Consider the following 24,662-nt stretch of genomic DNA (forward strand, 5'->3'; position numbering starts at 1 on the left):
GAAGGAAGGTTTCAGGTACTAAAGATTTCTTAAGAAAAGAATTGATTTACTTCTTTGTATTCAACTACAATTTTTTTTTCAACAAAAGAAAAAGGAACACAAAATGAAATAAAGAAGAGTCTGATCGTGGAAGTAATACCCCAGGAAAAGGACACAGCTACATTTACAGAGTAAAAAATTACCAGGGTGTATTCATCCACATGGGGCATTGTACACTTCCAATTTGTATGCTTTTATGTATACAATAAAAAATTTAAAAACTTTAAAAAGATCTGTAAAGGATAAGGATCAGTTGCTGGATTTCAAAAAAAAACAGTTCTTGTAGACATCAGAGGAATACTCCATAAAAACCAGCCCTAATTTTCACTTTTCTAAAAGATCTAAAAAAATTGAATCTAATTAGAAATGACTTCAGTATAGTTAATTATTATAATTAATAATTATTAAATAATTAAAGTGCCAACTTCAAGTCTCCAATGGGTGTTTGGAGTTGATCAAACTCTAAACTACTTTTCTTTAGTCAGCTAATCCGAAGTGGTTGTACAGTTTTAATAGAATTTTTTGTCTAAAATATTATCTATTGTCTCTCATCTTCAGGGGGCATTTAAGTTACTGTCTTTTATCTAAAATTTCTCAAGTAGTGTCTGGAGACCTTGAGCCCAGGCTCTAGTCTGCCACCAAACAGGTATGTCAGCCACTTAACCCCTCTGGGCCTAAATTTCTTCACTCGTTAAAGGAGGAGGTATAAGAAGTTGAGAAGTTAAGTATGAGAGAGTAAACCCATTTACAGAAAATCATTACATAAATCAGTAACAGTACAGCTGGCATGGAGATATAGCAAAAGTGATAATGGTTAATGGGAATGACAGAAGTTGAGGAAAACAATGTGCTGAGGCAAAGGTTTCTGATCTTTTAATCAGCAGCAAAACCTTTACCTAAATAAAATTTTACATGGAAATCTAATAGATATAATAGACATAAATGCTGCTCTGATTGAAGCTAGGGTCAGGAGGTCAGATGGCCTCCCATTTAACTCTCCCCACCTCCTCCTACCACCACCACCTACAAACCCTACACAACCCCCCCCCCCCACACACACACATACTCCTATAAGCACAGTTTGAAATTCACTGAACTAGAAGATGTCCAAGGTTCCTTCCAGGTCAAAAATTCTTTAATTCCTTCTTCCAAAGGATGTCTAAGAAATTACACACAGGACACTCAGAAATGCTAAGCCCTATGTGACTTGAGAAAGGAAAAGGAGTGCCTGCTATGAATTTGTTATTTTCCCTCAGCGTTTGAAGTGGAAAACAAAATGGGCAGGGTAGGGGGGAGTCAACATAATAAACGGGGGTGGCAGTGTTAACCATACAGACAGCACCCAGATGCTCTGGCTGGTGGGCGATGGCATCTGCATTCACCTAGGACGAGGAGACTGAAGAAAATGGTCATGCCGCTCGACTGCTCCTCCTGCTGGGCCTGCTCCCCTGTCTGCACGGGGAGGATGGGCTTGGCAGGGGTCGGAAGCACCAGTTTCGTCGTGGCATCCAGGGTGGTATGCAGAGTGACATTGAGACCCTCGTGAGTTGTGTTGGGGAACCTGTTGGAGGATTTAAAAAGCAGTGGAATTAGATAAAAGAAGAAGGGCCCTGAAGTGTCAATACACACCTCAAACCAGAATAAAAATCTGCAAAGAGCTGTATGTGATTCACAAGTCTTGTAACTAACAGGCAGGCCTTGAAGAGAAACAGATTAGGAAAATTCCTGTCTGCTGTAGCAAAAATACGCCAGTGGCCTCGAGCACTTTTGGACGTGACCACGGCAGAGGACAGGAACAAGAGAGAATCGGAGCCCATGTAGAAACAAAACAGCCTGCTTTTCGGCACTTACTAGGGGGGCTTAAAGAGAAGCAAACTGGAGAGCTTCACCATGTCCCAAAGTCCAACAATACTTACTGAGCACCCTGATTCCTCTAGTTTATGTTCAGGTTGAAGAAGCCACCTAAATCTCCTCAGCTACTGCTCTGGTTGGAATGCTCTCCCCAACCTCATTAAATCCTTCTCATCTTTCAAAAGGCTCAGATATAATCTCTTTTAAATATTCCACCCAACCCCAATTCACTCCTCTTTACCACTTATGTTACCATAGTTCTCCTCATGTTGTGTTGAAATCATGAACTATTGCAATATGGATATATAGCTGTAATTGTATAACAACTAACATTTTATTGAACACTTTCTTTATTCCAGGGACTGGCTAATATGCTACTTCTCATTTAATAGTGGGTACTGTTACTTACCCTCTTCTACCCAGAAACAACTGAGGTTCAGAATGGTTGAGTAACTTGGCCAACATCCCACAGCTAGTCCCTGGCAGAGAGCCAAGCTACAAACTAAACTGAAATTACTGAGCTAAACCACCTCTTTTGTTTTGTGCTGCTGAGGACCAGTTTAGTGTGTAGGGCAGTGCAAATGCTCAGTAAGCAAAATGACTAAACGAAATGGCCTTCCCCACGTGGCCAAGAGACCTATCTGAAAAGATGTCAGGTGAGAAAATTGAGTATCACTCAAGGAATCCTTTGTTAAGTCGAAGTCATTCCACAAAAAGAAATAGGACATCTATAAGATGCAACGGACTGTGCCCCTGCAGGTATGGATGGAGATGGACAAACAGTGGTCCCTCCCTACAAGTGAGTGGAAGACACAGATCCCCTTCCTATCTCATCTCTACACATTGTCCCCCTGCTCTCTACCCTCCAGCCACTCTGCCTTTCTTTCTGTTTCTCTGAAGTACTAAGCCCTTTCCTACTTCAGGCCTTTTGCACAGTTGTGCCCTTCCCCATCTCTTGCAATGGGCACTCAAGTCTTGGTTAAAAAGTCACCTCTGTGGCAGAGAGTGGACTCCCCCACCTAATACTGGTTGACTCCTTCAGTGCACTTATGATCTGAAATTATTGTTTGTTGAGTTGTGATCTTTTCTTCGCTAGCAGAACATAAGCTCCCTGAGGGCGGCTCTTGGGCTGCCTCCTTCACTGCCACGCGCCCAGGGCCTGGAATGGGACAGTTACTGAATGGATGAATGAATGAAACTCAACGGAGACCGACGGACTGACGGGAAGCGGGAAGACCTCCTGGAGAAGTGTAAGGTGCAGTACAAGTCAGGTGACCGAGAACCGGGAAAGCGAAATTTGCGCTGTTTCCTCGAAAACGATCTCGAGACCAGGTCTCAGACCTCAGGAAGACCGCACGCCCGGACTCGCGCTGTGGCCCGCGCCCCCCCTCCCCCGCCCTCCTCGCAGGCGCAGGTAGGTCAGGTCTAGCCGACCGGCACAGGGAGCTCCGCCTTCCGGGGCCGGAGGGAGGCCTGAGGCGCCTCGGGTCACCGCTGGGGCCCAGCCCTGCCGCCTCCGCCGCCCCGGAAAAGCCCACTCACTCCTCTTCCGCCATCTTCTCCCCCTTCCCGCGGAGCCTCCGAGACCACCGAGTTTAAAGCCGCGGGGCTAGCAGGGCCCGCCTCTGCTTCCGGCTTCCGCTGCCGGCGCGGGCGGGCCGCGGGCGGGCCGCGGGCGGGAGCGGGACCTCGGCCGAAAGAGGGCGGCCCTTCTGTCCCCTCTTCTCGGTGGCCCGAGGGGGGAGGGGCGCGTGCGCGGGCCCTCCCGGGGGCTTCCGGGAAGAGAGGCCGGCGTGGGCCACGTGACTGCCCCCCGCGCCCGGCCCTGGCTGGGGCGGCCGGGGAAGTCCGCTGAGGTCACGGTGCGGTCGCCTGTGGGCTCCGGGCGACGAGGGGCCTCGGCGGCGCGGTCTCGTCAGCAGGCGCTGAGGATCCGGCGCGGATCGCCCCTTAGCGCCCGCACTGCCTCGGAGATGCTCGTCCGGCCTCTGGCGCCGGCAGAGCAGTGGCCGTGGGGTCGCGGATACCGGAGGGGACGAGGTGAGGCCTCACCTGGGCGACCCGGCCCCGGCCCCCAGGTTCACCTGGATGACGGCTGCTTGAATGGGCGCGGACTCGGCCCTTGCTCCTTACGTTCCGCTTTCTGCACTGTGGCCAGAACGACCGAAAACTGGGCGCGCGAACACAAAGCGGACCCCGAGGCCTACGCAGGGCCGCGCTTTAAAACCGGAGTCTCCGCTGGAAACGTGCGGTGGCTTCCAATCTACAACCTGCAAGACCGTACAAGAACCCACGGGACCTGACCTGCCCCCTTTCTCCTAACAGGGGCCCACCCTGCCCCTTCCCCCCTAACGGGGACCCACCCTGCCTCTTCACCCTAACGGGGACCCACCCTACCCCCTTCCCCTTAATAGGGGCCCCCCCTGCCCCTTCCCCCTCCAACAGGGGCCCACCCTGCCCTTTCCCCCTAACGGACCCACCCTGCCCCCTTCCCCTCTAACACCTCTCCTCCCCACACACGCACATGTTCCGCTGAAGTCACAGTGGCCTCTGCCATGCCTGAAACACACCAGGACCACTTCCATCTTTGCCCTTGCTGGTTCTTTGGAATGCTCTGCCCCTAGGGAATCCCTTGGCTCCCACCTTTCCCACTGTCAGGTTTTTGTTTAACCCTTACACTGTCTATTAGGCCTTCCTGACAACCCTAGTTAAAATCCAAGCTCCCACAACTGCCTGTATGATTTACTTATTTGTTGTCATTCTCCTGCCACGAGAGTGTAAGCTTCATAAATGCAGGGAATTTTTTTCTGTTCTCTGTTGTATCTTCAATGCCTAGAACAGCACCTCACAAGCAATACCACTCAATAATACATATGTGCTGTAAAATGAATTAAAGACCTAAATTTAAGAGCTGAAGCTATAAGACTCTGGGAAGAAAACACAGAGACAAATCTACACGACCTCGAATTCTCTTAGCTATGACACCAAAAGCACAGGCAGCAAGAACAAAAAAAGATAAATTGGACTTTATCAAAATTAAAAACTTTTGTGCATTAATCAACACTATCAAGAGAGTGAAAAGACAACCCACAAATTGGGAGAAAATAGTGGTAAATCTATTTGCTAAGGATGTAATATGCAGACCATATAAAGAATGCCTACAATTCAAAAAAGCAAATAATTCAATTAAAAATGGACCCAGGACTTGAACAGACATTTCTTTAGAGAAGATAGACAAATGGCCAATAAATCATGAAAAGTTGTTTATCATCATTAGTCATGACGAAAATGCACCAAAAGGTGGAAACAACCCATGTGTCTGTCAGCACATGAATGGATGAACAAAATGTGGTAAATGCATACAATGGAATATTATTCAGCCTTAAAAAGGATTGGAGCTCAGATTCATGGTACAACATGAATGAGCTTTGAAAACATTTTGCTGCAAAGTAAGTCGGTCACAAAAGGCCACAAAAGGGAAAGAGTCAAATATCATATGATTGCACTTAACATAAAATATCTGGAATAGGCAAATGAATAGAGACAGAAAGTAAATTAGAGATTACAAGGGGCTGTTGGGAGCAGAGAATGGGGAGCTATCAATTAATGGAATCAGGGTTTCTGTTTCGGATGACGAAAAAGTGCTGTAAAGACAGTGGTGATGATTGCACAACACTGAAAGTATTTAATACCATTTAAAGAATTTGTTAAGTGATAAATCACATGTTATGTATATTTCGCCACGATACAATTTTAAGGAAATAACTATTGAATAATTAATATTATTTCCAAGTTAACTGGGAAGCCACCAGTGGTTTTGAACAGAGTGCCGTGACCTGCCCTTGCTCAGGATCTCCTGGCGGCCTGTGAAGGGCCCTGAGACCGTGCGGCAGTGCGGGCGACCAGCCTGTCGGGACTAGGCGCCGTGGGGGTGCTGCTGGCAGACCCAGGGCACGTGGGGAGGGCGCAGCCGGCGGAGTGGCCGATGGCCTCGGCAGGTGCCAGCCGCGCCCTGGCACCAGCCACACCCTTGGGGCTTGGGTGGGGGCAGCCCGCACCCCAAAGGCCACGTCGCATGGAGTGAGACGTGGACTTTGGTAGGATGGCGAATAGGGAGGCCTTCTTCCCGCCGGCGGCGCTGGGAAATGACAGTACCCCCACCAAGAGGCCGTGCGGGGCTTCTTGGGGTTTCCGCAAGGCTGCGAGAACTAGCAGGTCTGGCCCCTCTGGGGTTTGGAGATTTGTTACAGCGGTGATTGGGGGGGGGTGTGTCTCAGCGCCTTGTTTCTGACACCACTGGGATGCCATCCCCCCCACCCCTCCAGGAGAGCTGGGGCCCTTGGTGTCTTCCTGGTCACATAGACATCACGTGCAGTCACCTGCTCCCACATGGAGGGCAGTCCCGGCCCTGGGGCCCCCGCGTGTGTAAAAGACAGGAGTCAAGGGTGACGGCAGGGTTTTGACCCTAAGGAACTGGCTCAAACCCTGAGCTAACCCCTCTGAAATCTTTGTTGTCAAAGCTTACGGAGAGAACGTGAGTACAATCAGCCATGGTTTATCGAGTCCTTCCGACAGGTATGGAGCTGGGCTATTTATTCATTTATTCCTTACTTATCTTTCAGATGGGTCCTATGTTATCTGCAAACTGAAGCACAGAGAGGTTAAGCCACCTCCTGAAGTCACACAGCTAGCAAATGGTGAGGATGGGAGTCAGGTACAGAATCTGTATTTTTAACTAGCACCCCCTCCTCTCTTTCCCACTACCTTAATTTCTCTGTCTCTAAAATGGGGCTAACTGGCTGGGTCCTCTCTGTGCCAGCTTGCTGACTGAGGGCTTTTTTCCCCAGCTCCAGGGAACCTCCCTGCTTGATGAGAGCAGGCCCCCCTGGGCCAGAGGGGGCCCCTTGCACCAAGCTACAGCCTTGGGATGGTCAGGATGGAGTACCCCCAACTCACCAAGGTTGCCCCTCTGCCCACTGCCCTGCCACGGGTCCCTCCAGCAGAGCCACATCAGGGCTTTGTGACCACATGGGGCTTGAGGCCAAGACCTCTGGGCCGGCTGCCAACCATGAGGCCACAAAATGCCTGCTTCTAGGCCTGTGGGCAGGTCCCGGGCTTTTCTCACCTATTCCTGGGAATGAACCTAAAATCCCCAGTTATGCCCCCCAAAACGTAAGTAAAACCCCTGAGCATGCTGTTTCTGGACTCCTGTGCTGCATCAGGCCAAAAACAGGCTGGCACAAGACGCGGAGGCCGCAGTGCCAGGAATCCTGACGGCCACCCCCTGTAGCTGTGGCGCCTGGACACTCAGCGCTCCTGGAAGCTGTCACAGGATTAGCCAGCCAGCGCCTGCCGTTGTTCTCTGTTCTCTGTCTGCACTGCTCTGTGCCCCAGTCCCCCCCACCCCGAGTCTTCCTTCTTGTCATTCAGGTCTCGGCTTAAATGTCACCTCCTCAGAGAGGCTCTCCCTGACCCACAGGCTTAAGCAGGGGTTGGCAAACATTTTCCGTAAAGGGCCAGACAGTCAATATTTCAGGCTTGCCTGGCGGGGCTGTCTCTGTGGCAACTATTTGATTCTATTGTTGCAGTGTGAAAGCAACCAGAGATGACACAGAGAAGCGTGGTTGTGATTTCACTAAAACTTTCCATTTTAATTAGACATTAAAATTTTTTATTTCGTATCATTTTCACATATCACCGACTATTGTTTTTATTTTGATATTTTTTTACAACCACTTAAAAATGTAAAAAGCCATTCTTAGCTCCCTGGCCACATGAAAACGGGCAGACTGGATTTGGCCCACGGCTGCCGTCTTTTGGTCTAGAGTCTTAAACATGAGTGTCTCTTAGTATTTCGTTTTGCTAAAGCTACCAAAATGCAGTATGCCAGAAATGGGTTGGCTTTTAACTATGGGGGGTTATCAGATTACAAGTCACGATTCGAAGGCCATGGAAATGTCTAAATTTAGGCATCAACAAGAGGACAGAATACCTTTGTCACCAGACAAAGCTGTGGATTCTTCTGCCCTTCGCACTGAATAACCAATCCCTGACACCCCGGGGTCTCAGAGAGAGAGGGAGTTTATTACTAGGCACGTAGCAGGAGAGCAGGTGGCCTAGTGGCCCAAAATGCATCTCCCAAACTGCAATAATTCGAGGAGTTTTATTAGAGAAACGGTGGGCAGCTGTAGGATGATGAGCGCAGTGGCCCCGATGATGTCGTCAGAGGGGATCTGGTTATCAGTCACAGACTGCATGAAGAAAAGGGGCACGAGGTCTAGGAGACTTGGGGGTTAGAGGCGAAGCCCCTGCCCGTGTCGGGTGGGCTCACTGCGGTTAGATCTGGTCTCGGTCAGCCAGATAACTTTGGTTTGGGGCGGGTCAGTTCTGGGTGGACCCGCCCCCTTCATTAGCAAACGTTGGGGGCTGTCTTCAGTGGTCACAGGGCTCTAGAGTGGAAAACTGGATGACTGGGTACAGATGAAGGTCAGTCCCAGGTTTTTACAGGCACGGGGCAGAAGATAAGGACTGTGCAATCGTTATCAGAGATCAGGGCCGTGGGTTACATTGAGATTTCAGGTATTTCCCTGTCTACTCCGATACGCCAGAAAGCAAAAAGGAATGTTTGTATAACAATTCAGTAATCCAGGTCGTCCCTGAAATCCTGACTTCTCGGCTGCACCTTCACTGAACAAAGGCCGATGGGCCCGGGTTCCCCGTCACCGTCACCGGGAAGGCGTCCGCTGGTCCTTCGCTCCCGGGTTCCGTCCGTTGCGTTAAGTCCTTACTTGCTCCTCCAGGGACGCCTCTCCGAGCAAGCTTGCTGTGTCTGCAGGTCTTCTCTTCGTCTGGGGGCGTTTCCCTGGCTCTGCTTCCTTCACCTGGTTTCAGCTCTCTGCTCTCTGTCTCTGCCTCTCTGTTTTCTTTTATCCTCATAAAGGACTCCAGTAAAAGGATTAACTGGGCAGGTCCCATCTCCATGGAAATAACCTAATCAAAAGCCCCCACCCACAGTGTGTCTGCACCCACAAAAATGGGCTTTTCTGGGGTGATGACTGCTTCAAGCCAGCACACTGGGGCACTTATATGATCACAGCGTTTTCCCCTTCTCTCCACCCTCCCTCCTTCCCATGTTGCCCGCTGTGCCCTCTAGATTACAATGCTGCCTGAGTGTAGAGTCTTGCCTGCTTCCTGCCTTTCTTCTTTCTCTGGACATTTCTTGAACACTTACTCTGTGCCAGTCCTGGTTCCAACTGCCTCCTGTGCCCTAACTTAGCCTTCTAGTAGCCCTGTGGAGTAAGTGTTCTCATTAGCCCTGTCTTACAGCAGTGAATCACCACTATTTTCCCAGCATCCAGTGCTGAAGTTATCAACAAAACAAAACGAAGCAAAAAACATTAAAAATTTTTAAATTTCACATTTAAAAAAATGGAGTTGGAATTAAAGTAATTCAGAACACAGGGGTAAGGAAGACAGTGTCTATATTTTAGAACCACACATACTTTTTGAGACCAATGGAAGAAAGTTTTATTTGATCTGGAACTGAAATTTTCTGTAGTGCATAATCTAATCCAACCCATCTATACCTCATTTGAACAACTGAAACACAGAGAGCACAAAATAAGAAAGAGGTCCTTTAATCCTGTATAGATTATTGTAATGCCTGGATACATCCTAGAGTATATTAAGCAGATAATCAAAAAGTATTGGCAAAGTCCCTTGAGGGAGGGGAGAAAGAATATGAAACTATTAGGCCTTACCATCAGGGGATCCCCTGATTCTGTGTCAAACCCAAACCAATAGGCCATGCCCTCGATCATGAGGCTTCTTGTGAAGCTTATGTAGGTAGCAGAGAAGCTTAGACTACCTATAGGCATGCCTAAGAGTTACTTCTGGGGACCTCTGTTGTGGCTCAGATGCGGCCTCAGTCTCTCTAAGCCCAACTCTGCAAGTGAAATCATTGCCTTCCCCCGTACATGGGACATAACATCCAGGGGTTAATGTCTCCCTGGCAACATGGGAGAGGACTTCCAGGGATGAATCCAGACCTGACCCTGTGGGATCAACAATTCCATCCTGACCAAAAAGGGGAAAAGAAGTGTAACTAATAAAGTATCAGTGGCAGAGAGAGTTCAAATAGAGCCGAGAGGCTACTCCGGAGGTTGCTCTTACACAAGCCTCGGTTAGACCTTGCTACCTATCATGACCTGCCAACCCCCAACCAGGACCATTCCAGCCAATCCTAAAGAACATCTAGGACAATATAAAAGATTCCACAAGGGTTCCAGGCACTAGAGTAACTTTCCAGAAGCCTACAACCTCCAGATGGTCCTGAAACCTAGCCCAACCTCTCCAGAACATCGGATAATTCCATCTCCCTACCCCATATTAGTGACAGACCCTCCCAATAACAAAAATTTAGAATGGCCATAGCCTAAACACCCCTAAAGAGAGGGATGGAAAGATCAAAGGTGATAGTGGAGTTATACAATATATGATTTAATAAATGTGAATATGAATGCTGAATCATTTAATTATCTCTTTTAGTCTCCAGTATCTTAGAGCAGCTAGGAGTAAAAACCTAAAATTGTGTAATTGTAACCTATGTCGAACTCTGAAATATGTTCTACAACTAATTGTGGTGCTGTGCTTTGAAATTTATTGCTTTTTGATATATATGTTACTTTTCACAAAAAAGAAGGAAAAAAATCAATTGTGATGATAAAATCACAATTTAAGCCCTCTAGCCTCCTATATTCTGAAGGAGCTAGAAGGAAAAGTCTGAGAGGATTGTATGCCCATGACAAACTCTGGGATCTGTCTTATAACTACTTGTTGAAGAATGCTTTGAAAACTATTGCTTTTTTATTTCTTTGCTTTATTATACTACACAATAAAAAGGTTAAAAAAAAATTCTATTTCCCACGTACCCTTCCTGAGGGAGCACCTGAGAGCTGTGCTGCCCCCAAAGCCAGTGGTCAAGCAAGTGAGAATAAGACATGAGTAAACAGAAACTGAGCTAAGAGAGAGGCAGAGGGAATTCCCACGTGATGGTGAAGAGAGCCCCCCAGATGGAGAGACGTCACCAGCCCAGGTCTGAGCAAGCTGGCAGCACCAGGGGAGATTTCTTCACGAGAAGACAGGATTTCTGAGGCATTGGAATGTCTTCAAGACCATTCCAGTGGCCAAGGGTTTTGCCTTGAACTGATGAGAAGTTCTGAGAATATCTGGCCAGAGTTGGGAATGGGGAAACAAGATGATTATTAGCTCCAGAAGAGTAAAAGGTGGTGCAGGAAAGCAAAGGCCATGGCAGGCCACCCTGGAGCACAGCTGGGAAGGGCATTTTCCTGGTGCAATGTAAACAACAAATAACAAGCCACCAAAATTGCTATTGCAGCTGCGCTGGGAGGAGGGAGGGCTGGGAAGGGTGTGTGCTCGTAGGGGGGTGGGGGCGGGGAGAAGCCGGCAGGGTCCTCACGGCCTATAATGGTGAGACCGATTACGCAGAAAGCTGACAAATTAAGAGGTGGCAACAGAAGCATGTTATTTAGGGACGTGAAGCTAGAAGCCAACATAATCAGCTAAGAGTGGTCCAGGTGGTTGTGTTTGGGGAGGGGTAATGGGAGGAGGGAGTGAAGTGGAGGATTTATGTTTTTAGAACTATTTGGCTCTTCAACCACTGTGTGTGTACAACTTTACTGCAAATAAGATCTAAACCAAAATAGAAACAAAAGGACAGGAGTAATATATATTGAAATTCTGTTTTGATCATTGCTATCTCTGAGTTGTAGATTTTGTTTTTTCCTTTTGATTGTTTGAATTTTTAAAGAATTCTTTCTGTAAATGGCATACGGTTTGAAATTTTTAAAAAATGGTTTTTTTTTAAAAGGAAAACAAACACATCAAAACAAAGGTGAACAACAGCGGCTGCGTTTCCATGTGTCACCAGGTTTTAAGGTGAGGACCGTGGGGTCAGCTAGAAATGGGGTAAGGAAGATTCCAGAGGGCTTGTGACTCACAGAGGGGAAGGGGGAGGCAGGGTCAAAGGCAGCGATCAAAAATAACTGCGCTCTGGACTTCCTGTTTTAATGAATATGACGAGCTGGCATAGTTCTAGCCTATGAAAGTGCTTCTAGCTGTGGGCACAGGGCAAAGGGCTTTACTTCTGTGTTGTGCTCCACACTTGCCCTCCACTCTTCCACTTGCAATTTACGTTACAAGGCCATCCAAGCAGTCTTCTGTAGCATGCATCAGATCGTGTCTCTCCCCTGCTCAAAACTATCCGAGGCTCCCCATTTCACAGAGAACAGAACCTGAACTCCTTTTGTGTCTGCAGGGCCCTTCTTGTAGTGGTTCCTGAACGTGCAAATGTCTCTGACCTCCTCTCTTACCTTCTTTCCACTCCGACCCCAACTCGCTGAGCTCCAGCCCCACCTACTCTGCTCCTCAAGAAACTGGGCTCGTCCCTACCTCAGGGCCTTTGCACTCCTAGTTCCTTATCTTCTAGATAGTCACATAGCCACCTGCTCATAACTCAGGTCCCCTCACAAACGCCACGTCTCTGAGGGGCTCTCCAGAAGCATCTACCCACCCCCGCCCGCCCCACCCAGCTGGTATCTGTTCCGATATGTGGCTTCCTTGTCTTTTTGGTGCTTGCACCCTGTGATGGCATCCTGTTACTTCTTAGAGAAGTGTCTTACACTATCACTGAGGTGTAGCTCATCTTAAACTGTAGAATCCACCGGGTTTTGGTAATCCACCGTGTTGTAGAGCCATCATGACAGTCCAATTTCTGAAGAAACAATCAGCAGTCACTCCAGCTCTCCCCTCACCCTACCCTGGGTGCCGCTGTCTAGTTCCCGTGTCCGTGGATTTGTCTCTTCTAGGCCTTTCATATAAATGGAGTCCTATAATATATGGCCTTTAATACCTGGCATGATATCCTGGTTCTTTTTTAAACTTTATTTTCTAGTTGATTTTGTCTTCTGTGTGAGACTCTGGTGCCTAAAGCAGTGCCTGGTGTGAGTCATTGAAGGTGGATGAAGCACCTACTCTGTGCTAGGCACACAGTGGCGCAGAGTTCCAAGGAAACGCTCCAGTCTTCCGCGTCTGCACTGTAATTGTCGCGCCTTCCCTTGCACACCCTCTGGGCGGGTGACGGGCGCAGGTCCGTGGCTGTTCTGACGTCTCCCCGCCTGACCTGCCTCTTTCCAGCCAGGGCGTCTCACACCCGCCGGGGACCTCAGCAAGAGCTGAGGAAAGTCCCTTCCAGCATCTGTTCCTGTGGGGTTTCCTGTCCTTTGGCTCTTATTGAAAACTCCGTGGGACAGCTGAGCTGGCCACCGCGCTGCCCCCGCCCCTCATTGAACCTGCCTCCAGCACCCCTGGCTGGCCTGGCTTGGGGTGGGCAGGGGGGTGCCCTCGATGTGGGGGTTGAGGACTCCAATGCCAGCGCCCAGAGCCCAGAGTGCAGGTCCTGGCGTGCCACTGACCACCTCCGTCCAGGTGCCTCAGTTTCCCTGCTGCCTATTTCAGGCTGTTGTTTCTGTATTAAATGAGTCAATATTTGTGCAGTGGTTAGAACCATGCCTGGCACATTAATGGGGATTTTATAGGTGTTTACCAAAGAAGGTCAACTCCGCAGGCAGTACAAAGGCCTAATGGGGTGCTGGCTTCAAATTGGTGCCGAGCCCCTTTATTACTTCTCCTGGGTGGGGACATCTAATCATGATATTTCTACCTCATTTTAGGTCCCAAAGGAAAATTTCTCTCTGTTTCCTAATAGGGGTGTGCTGGTTCCAAACTGTCATGTACCCCAGAAAAGCCATGCTCTTCTAATCCAACCTCGTGGGGGCGGTGGGGACAGACTGTTGTAGGGTGGGACCTTCGGATCAGATTGTTTCCATGGGGATGGGACCCCACCCAGCCAAGGTGGCCTTTAGTCCGCCCACTGGAGTCCTTTAAGAGGGAGGTATTTTGGAGAAAGCACAGACACTTGGAGACAGAAAACTTCCCAGGAGATGCTAAGCAAAGAGATGATATCCAGAGTTTGCTGCCGAGAAGCTAGGAGAGGACCTGAGGACGACAGGAAGCCGCTGGAGTCAGAAGCTGAAAGCAGCGACCAGGAGCTGGGACCCACAGACGCCGGCCACGTGCCTCCCACCTGACAGAGGTGTCCAGGGGCCAGGAGCCTTCTTCTTCAGAGTCTGGGATCATCTTGCTGATGCCCTAGTTTGGACATTTTCATGGCCTTACAACTGTAAATTGGTAACCTAATAAATCCCCTTTGTAAAAACCAATCCATTTCTGGTATATTGCATCCCGGCAGCTTCAGCGAACTGAAACAAAGGGAAAATCAGAAAAAAATCCCATTATCTCATAATAGAAGAATAAATGCAGACACTGAAAATGATGACTCATAGCTGTGACTATTGGTGTGGGATGGGGCCGAGCTCTGCCATGGCAACACAGCGTGGTGGTTAGGACGTGGGCTCTGGAGCAGACTACCTGTGTCTGAGTCTCAGCCGGGCCACCCTCAGCCAAGGCTGTCCTTGGTAAGTCACTTACTCTCTCTGTGCCTTGGTTTCTGCGTCTATAAAATGGGGTTACTAATAGCGCATATTGTACAAGACCGTGAGAAGGTAAAATGAATGAATACGCACAGAGCCACTAGAGTGTGCGTTGGAAGTACCCAGTACATCCTAGCTGTTACTATTGAATGAGAAAATAGCGCAAACTCACCGTGGTGTCGAGGTATGTACGTAAACAATGCGCTGGAAAAAATTGTGAGGTGATTTACACAATGCCCTAAACTTATGATTGTGTTCCACTCTCTTCTCCATGCTTTCCTGTATTGCCTGATTTTTAAAAATAAATGACGTGCCAATACTACTTTTGTAATCAGAAAATTTTTAAAAGACAATTCCATTTGGGGATGGGGACCTAAATAAACATCCTCCGGCACTGGGGAAATCAGTGAGTTGTTAGCCTGTCCTGGTCTTTGTGTCTTTGAGAAATGTTTTTGTGTGGGAAATTCCTGTGTGAACATAGTCACTCGTGTTTGCTCATGTTCTCTCCCTGTGAGCCAGGACGAGCCTGTAAAAGGTGGGTAGGTTCTCCTGCCCTGCCCTGCTCTCTTCTGGGGGTGGGGAGAAGACCCGCTCCCCCGACCCTGGACCATTTGGCCATTTATTTCACTCACAGTTGTTCGGCAGTTTGGAAAACAAACCCGTCCAATCAATGGAATTCCACACAGTTGTCCAAAGATTGAGGCATGTCCATACCTAGTATCTTGAAAGGGTGTGATGACATTGTTCGGTTAAAACACAGGAACCACCTACAGATTGACATTTACTCAATAAATAGGCATTGGGTACTTAGGCAAGCTCTGTTCACTCTCTGGGAACACAGTATGACAAGTAGGCAAAAGTCCCTGCACTCCTAGAGCTGATGTTCTCGTAGAAGAGACAGTGTGCAAGAAGACAAAATAAGGTGATTTCTGCTTGTGATACCAGAGAGTATGATGGAGGTGGAGGTCTTTTAGAGGGGGTGGTCAGGGAGGGCTTCTTGGAGGAGGTGGCATTTGAACTGAAAATGCAGAGTATGATTCCACTTTTGTAAAAATTTTCCTCTCTGTGTAGATGTGTTTGTTACAGACATGGAGAAAGGGTGTGGGGGGATGCTCATGCACTGTGTGGCAACCTCAGGGGAGGTGGTAGAAAGGGGAGAAGGGGAAGCTTCCTCTTTTAACTCCAGATCCTCCTGGAGTTCTCTTTTATGCACATCGGGGCAATCTCAGGGCACATCACCTGGGCTCAGGCAGCAGAGTCCCGCCTCCCAGGACTTCCTCCTTTCTGACTCCCCACCTCAGCTGGGCTGCGCTGGACTCTGCAGCCTCGCCTCAAGCTAACTTAATCCCCAGAGGGGATTTGTTCATTCCTGTAAGGTAACGGTGGCTCTCGTTCAAGAAAGGCTGGATCTAGGAGCACAGCAGTCCAACAGGCCTTTCTCCCTGTCTCGTCTCTGCTTTCCTCTCCGCTGGCTTCACTCTCGAGCACACTCATCCCAGGGGTGACCAGAGGCCCCCTGGCTGCTCCCCTCCAGCCTGCCCACTCAGCCCGGCAAATCCAGTAAAGTTCATGAACTTTGTCGCTGGTCCCAGCAGGTCCCACGCTGCTCCAAATCCGTGGTGCTGGCCAGAGGGCCGCAGGAGTCTGGTAGAGGAGGCCGTGCCCACGCCAGGCCAGAGAGGAGTCTCCTTCACATGAACCCCAGCCACTGGGCATGGGGAAAGGGCACCGAAATCAGCACTGGGGAGGCCAAAAAATGCACCATTGGTGGGTTTTGAGCATTAATTATTTGCCACACACAATTGCACGGGACAGTGCACTTTCCACTCCCATTTCATCGAGTTGAAATGGCGTGCTGCCCCAAGGCAGAGCTAAGAAGGGAAGAGCTGTCTACCTGAAGTCTGGCTGGTGCCAGAGCCCCCAAAGGCTGCCCTGCTGCTGGTAATAAGAACTACTCTTTGTTGAGCACCTACTGTGTGCTAAGCTCTGCAAGTGCCATCTCATTTCATCCCCCCAGCAACCCTGGGAGGCAGGGCTGGTGGCCAGTCGTTCCAGCCCCAAGGCCTTGGAGTCCCTGACTCTAGGCCAAGGTGTGCCCCCTGCCCGAGGTTGGTTTGGAAACGGGCATGTGACCCACTTGCGGCCAGTGGGAGCTACTGGCAGGCTCCGCTCGCTGCCCTGGGTGGGGGCCTGGGAGGGAACCCTTGTTCTCTCTGCCCTTGAGTGGGAGTTCCCAGATCCCTGCAGCCCCGGTGGCACTCTGTGGTCCTGGGGGAGCCAGTCTGAGAAGGAAGCAACCCTGCCAACGCCAGAGCGGGGAGACAGAGGGAACCTGTGTCCTTGAGGACATCCCTGGGCTGCAGGCAGAGCCTACCTGTGCCTGCTCACCTGGACATCCTGGGAGGGGAGCTGGGACAGCCTGTCACTGTCGAGTCAGTTTGAGTTTAATTAGCTCTTTCTCCCAGCAAAGGCATTCTAAAGAACTCGGTAGATGGGGAAACTGAGGCTCAGAGAGATCAGTTCTCTGCCGCGGGTCACACAGCAAGCCGGGCTTTGGTGTAGGGTGTGCCCCAGCCCACCACGAGCTCCCGATCACCAGGCAGGACCTTCCCCCAAACTGCGGTTCCTGTCCCCTAGGGGCTTTCTAAGCCCCGCATGGCAACCTCATTACGACCCCCGTGAAATAAGTGCTTTTATCATCCCCCTTTGGCAGGTGAGAAGCTTGCTGGGGAAGGAGGCGCTGCGCCAAGCGGCTGGTGGGTCTGGGGCTCGGCTCTCAGGCTGACTCAGAGTCAAGAGAGGACAGTTGTCAGCTGGGGGGTGGAAGACGGGGTAAGAAACCCCAGAAGTGACAGGGTGGGGGGCCCCGGGGGGGGGGGGAGAGCCACCGAGGTCCATGAGAAACAAGGAAGGGACGAGCTGAACAAGCTGAGGTCCGGGGGGTGGATGAGAGCCAGAGCATGTAGGGGTGCGGGGTCTGAGGGACAGCTTGGAAGCCCAGTGCTGGGCGCAGGGTGGGATGGGGGAGGGCAATGGTTTAAGCAGATCCTGGGAGGAAGGGAGGACCGGAGACATGCCGGTTCCATCCCCAACGCTTTCATCAAACGTCACCCCCACCCCAGGTGCCAGGTCCCCGGGCTCTGGCCTGCAGGAGCGTTTGCTCTGAAGAGGAGACACTTGGGGGCGGCCAAGGCTACAAAGAGACATTTTCCCAGAGGGGATGTCTGACCAGTGGGCAAGAGGACGGGGCAACCCCGGGGCCCTCTTCAGCAGGCAGGGCCAGCTGGAACAGAAGGGCCGTTCCCTGCTGCGACGGGCAGGGAGTTAACAATCCGAAAGCCCCAGAGTGTAGGTCACGGCCTGGGCTCGAGAACCAGCGTCTGGGTTCTTGCCTGGCTCTGCCTTCCTGCTGGGTGAGCTTGAGGCAGTTGCTTTACCTCTCTGCTCAAAGGGGGATGAGAAGAGCCCCTATCTCAAAGTTTCCCGAAGGACTAAAGAATTATTTCACGTTAGATGTTTAGAGAGGTGCCTGGCACATGTCCACACTGAGTGTGATTTGTTATCATCATCACTATTACAGGTGAGGAAGTGTGGACATGAGAACTCGTGTCGCTGCCATTTGGGAATTGCTAAAACTCACGTGGCCAGTGGTTACAGCTCTCGACATGCACCCCAGGAAACTCTAGCATGCGGCATCTGTGCTCAGGATCCACCCAAAGCGGAGCCGACTGAACAGGCATTAGAGGACATGGGCAGATAAACCTATGACCTATTCCCAGAGTGAAATACCAGTGAGGCTTAAAAGGAGTGAACTAGATCCAGTTAGTTCTTAAAGATGTGAGGTGCGAAAAAAGGGGCTTGCAGAAGTTAACATTTAGTATACCACTTTATGCAAGTGTTAGGGACACACGTATAAGCCGTGACAGCAGGTGATACTGAACACTCTTGGCGACTGGTGTGCACAGCACCAGCCACCGAGAGCCACGGTGCTCTGTGGGTGCCGACAGGCCGCCCCACAGCTCCTGGGGTGACGCCGCACCTCCCTGACTCACCCGTGACCCCTTCCTGCCCTCGGTCCATCCGTCCTGCTGCCCATTAGCTGTGTGACCTCAGGCAACTTGATTCATCTCAGGGCTTCTGCTTTTTCACATTAAAAGGGCAATGCGTGCAAGTGCCAGCCGCTCATGTTACCAGGAAGCCGAGGCACAAGATGGCTGAGTTACTTGTTCATAGTCCGCAGAAACTAATGAGCAGTGTCGTTGCAAATATTACACTAAATGAGCACACGAGAGCCGAGAGAAAAGTCTGGCCCTGTGCACAAGTGCTCAGTAGATAGCAGCGTCTGTTGTGCGTCCCTGCCCTGCTCCTGAGCCTTCCATGGCTCACCACTGCCCTCAGGAAGCAGCCTGAACTCCTGAGTACAGACTGCGAGGTCAGGGGCTGGTCTGGTTCCACCCCCCTCCTTCGTCCCCCCCCCCCCGCCCCATTCCCCTTTGTTTTCTGGCCCATGGGCCTTCTCTCAATCGCCCCCACATCGCTCACCTTCGCTCACCTTCGCTCCCCCGCCTCCACCTCTGCTGGCTGCCACTAAACACCTCGCCGAGTCAGGTCACTGCAGGAGGACTGGCGGGAGGCCTTAAGTCCCCCTGGTGCGTGGCTGCGAGTGTCCGTGATATTTCTTAGGTAGGGCTTACCCCTCCGGAATTCCGGTTTTTGCTTCGGTCTCCCCCTCATGGAGCTCCAGGAGAGCAGAGAGCATCTGACCTCATGGACCCTGTGAGCCTTCAGCAGGCATTGCAGGCTGCCTGCTCAGCCCCGGCCTGGGCACAGAACTCAGGACCCGCGTGCAACACCCGCGTGCAGGACCTGCGTGCAACACCTGCGTGCAGGACCCTGGTGCAACACCCACGTGCAGGACCCTGGTGCAACACCCTCGTGCAGGACCCTGGTGCAACACCCGCGTGCAGAACCTGAGTCGCCTGGCCACACCAACAGCTGCAGGAAGGTGGGCTATCAGGGGCCGTGGGCCCACCTAAAAACTGGGGCTCCCCTACCAGGAGAGAGGGCAAGCGCCGCCGACAGAGGAGGCTCATTGCCAGTCTTTGCCTCAAATGCCCGAGTCAGGGAAGGAGCGTGGGTAAAGATGGCTGCTGTTATTTCCCCTGCTCTGCAAAGCCCAGGAGCGTATGTGAAAGATGCTGAGAAGTACCGAGTACTGATACCACCCTGCCTTGGACTTTGGAATCAATCCAGTGGTTTTATTTTTATTTATTTAAAATACCAGTAGGTTTTTAGTCTTTATTTCTTGTTTTCTTGGCCTGTGTAACCTTGAATAAATTACTTAACCTCTCTGGGCTCTGCTTTCTTCACCTGTCAAGCAGGAAGAGTGGGCATGAAAATCAAATGTGACAGGCAGGGGCAGAAAGCTCAAGCAGAGGGTGCAGTCCGAAGGGGGTGCCCAGTGAAAGGTCAGTCACTGGTAAGGAATGGGGGGGTCTCGGGGTTAGGTGTGCTGGGCGGGCAGGACTCAGTCTCTCAGACCCCAGCTGCTCACCTCTGCTGGGGGCACTCACCACTCCCCCCATGGGGGCACATGGAAACTCGCCAGGGGGGCAGAGTGAGGGGGCCCCACAGTCTCATTTGCGGAGGAGCTGGTGGGAGGGTGTGGTGACAACCACGACGTGGAACAAAGAAGTGTGACCCAAAAGAACGCGGGCTGCGTGACGCCGCTGCGAGTTCAGAAACAAGCAAAATCAGCCAGGGAAAGGTACTGACGAGGCTGGGAAGCTCTAGTTCTTGATCTTTATGTTTAAAAGTACCCCAAATCTGTGGACCATTAGAAGTCGGCGGTAGCTGCCTGACTTTAAGGCATATTATGAAGTCACAGTGGTCAAAACAAACAGCATGGTACTGGCATAAAGATAGATATATTGACCAATGAAATCAAATAGCGTGCTCAGATCTAGACCCTCTCTCATCTATGGACATTTGATCTTTGATAAGGCAGTCAACCAACTCATTTGGGACAGAACAGTCTCTTCAATAAATGGTGACTAGAGAATTGGATATCCATATGCAAAAGAATGAAAGAGGACCCGTATCTCACACCCTATACAAAAGTTAACTCAAAATGGATCAAAGATCTAAACATTAGGTCTAACCATAAAACAGTTAGAGGAAAATGTAGGGAGATATCTTATGAATCTTATAATTGGAGGCGGTTTTATGGACCTTACACCTAAAGCAAGAGCACTGAAGAAGGAAATAAAGAAATGGGAACTCCTCAAAATTAAACACTTTTGTGCATCAAAGAACTTCATCAAGAAAGTAGAAAGACAGCCTTCACAATGGGAGACAATATTTGGAAATGATATATCAGATAAAGGTCTAGTATCCAGAATTTATAAAGAGATTGTTCATCTCAACAACAAAAAGACAGCCAACCCAATTACAAAATGGGAAAAAGACTTGAACAGACACCTATCAGAAGAGGAAATACAAATGACCAAAAGGCACATGAAGAGATGCTCAATGTCCCTGGCCATTAGAGAAATGCAAATCAAAACCACAATGAGATATCATCTCACACCCACCAGAATGGCCATTATCAACAAAACAGAAAATGCCAAGTGCTGGAGAGGATGCGGAGAAAGAGGCACACTTATCCACTGTTGGTGGGAATGTCAAATGGTGCAACCACTGTGGAAGGCAGTTTGGCGGTTCCTCAAAAAGCTGAATATAGAATTGCCATACGACCCAGCAATACCATTGCTAGGTATCTACTCAAAGGACTTAAGGGCAAAGACACAAACGGACACTTGCACACCAATGTTTATAGCAGCGTTATTTACAATTGCAAAGAGATGGAAACAGCCAAAATCTCCATCAACAGAAGAGTGGCTAAACAAACTGTGGTATATACATACAATGGAATATTATGCAGCTTTAAGACAGAATAAACTTATGAAGCATGTAATAACATGGATGGACCTAGAGAACATTATGCTGAATGAGACTAGCCCAAAACTAAAGGGCAAATACTGTATGGTCCCACTGATGTGAACTGACATTAGTGAATAAACTTGGAATATGTCGTTGGTAACAGAGACCATCAGGAGATAGAAATAGGGTAAGATATTGGGTAATTGGAGCTGAAGGGATACAGACTGTTCAACAGGACTGGATACAAAAACTCAGAAATGGACAGCACAATACTACCTAACTGTAATGTAATTATGTTAAAACACTGAATGAAGCTGCATGTGAGAATGATAGAGGGAGGAGGGCTGGGGACATAAATGAAATCAGAAAGAAGGATAGATGTTAAAGATCGAGATGGTATAATCTAGGAATGCCTAGAGTGTGTAATAATAGTGAAATGTACAATGTATAAACTTTAAAAATGTTTTTGCATGAGGAAGAACAAAGGAATGTCATTATTGCAGGGTGCTGAAAATAGATGATAATTAATACTTTAAAATGTCACCTTATGTGTGAGACTAAAGCAAAAAATGTTTGTTACAAAATTTATGTTTTGACTAGAGCATTTCCTAATATAACTCATGTAGATAGTTTGATTGAATGTCATAAGAACTTGGAATCTCAGGTAGGACATGAGATTTTGTTGGTTTGTCCAGAGTGATGCCCCGATGAATCCCAGAGTGATTTGATCAGTGACTAGAAAAGTATTTGCAAAGCCCCCTTCGGGGAATGGTGAGAACAGGGGATAACTCAACTTCCACAAGTTGAATTTTTGATATTCTCACAAGCAGTGTGGACAACCAAAGCTATAGGCTGAGCCCCCAGTCTTGGGGTTTGTTCATATGAAACTTAACCCCACAAAGGATAGGTCAAGTCTACTTAAAATTTAGGCCAAAGAGTCACCCCCAAGAGAGCCTCTTTTGTTGCTCAGATGTGGCCTCTCTCTCCAGCCAACATGATGAGCAGTCTCACCACCCTCCCCCTCTCTGCGTGGGACATGACTCCCAAGGGTGTGGACCTTCCTGGCAACGTGGGACAGAGATCCTGGAATGAGCTGAGACTCAGCATCAAGGGACTGAGAAAAAGCCTAGAATGAGCTGAGAATTAGCATCAAGGGATTGAGAGAACCTTCTCAACCAAAGGGCGAAGAGTGAAATGAGACTAAGTGTCAATGGCTGAGGGATTCCAAACAGAGTTGAGAGGTTATCCTGGAGGTTATTCTTATGCATTAAGTAGATATCACCTTGTTGTTCAAGATGTAGTGGAGAGGCTGGAGGGAATTGCCTGAAAATGTAGTGCTGTGTCCCAGTAGCCATGTTTCTTGATGATGATTGAACAATGATACAGCTTTCACAATGAGACTCTGTGAATGTGAAAACCTTGTGTCTGATGCTCCTTTTAGCTACTATATCAACAGAAGAGTAGAACACATGGAATAAAAATAAATAATAGGGGGAACAAATGTTAAAATAAATTTAGTTTGAAATGCTAGTGCTCAATGAAAGCGAGGGGTAAGGGGTGTGGTATGTATAATCTTTTTTTTCTCTGTTATTGTTTTATTTCTTTTTCTGTTGTCTTTTTATTTCTTTTTCTAAATCGATGCAAATGTTCTAAGAAATGAGGACTATGCAACTATGTGATGATATTAAGAATTACTGATTGTATATGTAGAATGAAATGATATCTTAATGTTTTGTTTGTTAATTTTTTTTAATTAATAAAAATTTTTTTTAATTAGGGGGAACAAATGTTAAAATAAATTTAGTTTGAAATGCTAGTGATCAGTGAAAGTGAGGGGTAAGGGGTATGGCAGGTATAATCTTTTTTTTTTCTGTTATCGTTTTATTTCTTTTTTATTGTCTTTTTATTTCTTTTTCTGAATGGATGCAAACGTTCTAAGAAATAATGAATATGCAACTAAGTGATGATATTGTGAATTAGATTGTTAATGTTTTATTTCATTTGTTAAATTTTTAAATTAATAAATAAAATAAAATAAACATTATTGCAAAAAAAAAGAAGTCGGCGGTAGCCGAGTGGGCAAGGCCCCCGAGGGGCACCCTCCTTGCCAGCCCCCGCGGATTCTGTTGCAGCTTGAGCTTTGGGCCTCAGTTTCCCTAAGTGCAGGTGGGCACCGTCCCGGGATCCTCTGGGCAGTTCCCCTGCCCCGTGCTGCAGCCTGGTTGCCACATCTGGGTCTAGGCTGCTGCCTGCCGGCCTGGCTACCGCTGGTGTCAGCCCAGCTGGAGAGACTTGTGCGGCCGAGGGAATGTCAGTAAGTAGCCTTCAGTGGCAACGCACATCGCTGAACTCGTTGGCGGGGGTGACGCCATTCATTCTTCCATCCGTTAATCCAAGCGTTTCGGCACATCTACTACATCTGAGGCTGTAGGCAAGGCTGGTGGTTGGTGCAAAGATGTTTCATTTATTCATTCACGCAGTCATATTAATTGAGAACTTACCGGAAGCTGTGGTCAGTGCGGGGGAAACCTGCGTGGTCCTTGCTGTCCTGGAGTTGCCTTTTATGGGGACGATGGACAATAAACCAGTAAATCCACGCACAAGTAGGTAGTGATGAGGGCAGTAGGAAAACTAAAGCAGGGAAGGGGGCAAGGAGAGCAAGACTTGTTGGGAGGGTGCTGTTTTTAACAGGTACTCAGGGAAGGTCCCCCTGAGGAGGTAACATTTAACTGAGACCTGAAGAAGACAAGGGAGTGGGGGAAGAGTGTTCTAGCCAGAAAGGACAGTCGGTGCAAAGGTCCTGAGGCAGTGCTGCCACGGCCTAGGAACAGCAAGGCTGCCAACAGGACTGAAGCCAAGGGGGCAGGGGAGGCAGGGGATGCTGCCGACGGAGAAGTCACAAGGACCGAGTCACACAGGGCCTCGGGGCTGTGGCACAGATGCTGGCTTTTAGTCCGAGCCAGGTGGGAGCCACTGGGGAGTTCTGAGCAGAGAAGAGACAGGGTCTGCTGTCTTAGCGCCGGCTGCCATTTCAAGGATACGTTCCTGAGGGCAAAAGCCGAAGGAAGGAGACCTGTAAGGAGGCCTGTGATGGCCCAGGTAGGGGATGATGGAAGCTGGCCCCGGAGCCATCCGAGGAAACGTGGTGGATGGTGGACGTATAAAAGGATTTGCTGGTGGATTGACGCAGGAGCGACAGGCAGAGAGGAACCCAGCATGACTCCCAGAGTCTTGGCCGGAGAGGCAGGAGCCATGGAGGAG

The 24,662-nt window shown here is 49.2% G+C and overlaps 1 protein-coding gene and 2 long non-coding RNA genes across 8 annotated transcripts in view; 2 read left to right on the top strand and 1 right to left on the bottom strand.

The window, feature by feature from the left end:
• The window catches only part of SLC9A8 (solute carrier family 9 member A8), a 96,298-nt gene extending 92,260 nt beyond the window's left edge, over positions 1-4,038 (bottom strand). For 2 of the 4 annotated variants that reach the window (XM_077167016.1, XM_077167007.1), the window contains exons 1-2: positions 3,433-3,553; positions 1,422-1,600 (exon numbers count right to left, since the gene is read on the bottom strand). In XM_077167016.1, the coding sequence (XP_077023131.1) occupies positions 1,422-1,600; positions 3,433-3,446 (193 nt within the window). In that variant the 5' untranslated portion in view covers positions 3,447-3,553. Of the gene's footprint in view, positions 1-1,421; positions 1,601-1,955; positions 2,204-3,432; positions 3,554-3,942 lie in introns of those variants that run through there. The other 2 variants (XM_077167024.1, XM_077167031.1) reach the window with 2 other exon arrangements.
• A 1,877-nt stretch (positions 4,039-5,915) lies between these two features.
• On the top strand, positions 5,916-14,189 carry LOC143688755 (uncharacterized). 3 transcript variants are annotated; one of them, XR_013178267.1, is made up of 4 exons: positions 5,916-6,105; positions 6,513-6,587; positions 11,780-11,847; positions 12,863-14,189. It is a non-coding gene; the product is annotated as an uncharacterized LOC143688755 (long non-coding RNA). The 3 variants fall into 3 exon arrangements; XR_013178270.1 differs by lacking the exon at positions 5,916-6,105 and adding an exon at positions 6,125-6,424 and having other exon boundaries at positions 6,513-6,604; XR_013178269.1 differs by lacking the exon at positions 5,916-6,105 and adding an exon at positions 6,125-6,424.
• A 2,739-nt stretch (positions 14,190-16,928) lies between these two features.
• On the top strand, positions 16,929-19,332 carry LOC143683178 (uncharacterized). Its single transcript, XR_013175415.1, has 3 exons — positions 16,929-17,215; positions 17,582-18,039; positions 19,143-19,332. It is a non-coding gene; the product is annotated as an uncharacterized LOC143683178 (long non-coding RNA).
• The last annotated feature ends 5,330 nt before the right edge of the window (positions 19,333-24,662 follow it).

The sequence above is a fragment of the Tamandua tetradactyla genome, chromosome 1 (assembly GCF_023851605.1).
Source record: "Tamandua tetradactyla isolate mTamTet1 chromosome 1, mTamTet1.pri, whole genome shotgun sequence".
Lineage (NCBI taxonomy): Eukaryota > Metazoa > Chordata > Mammalia > Pilosa > Myrmecophagidae > Tamandua > Tamandua tetradactyla.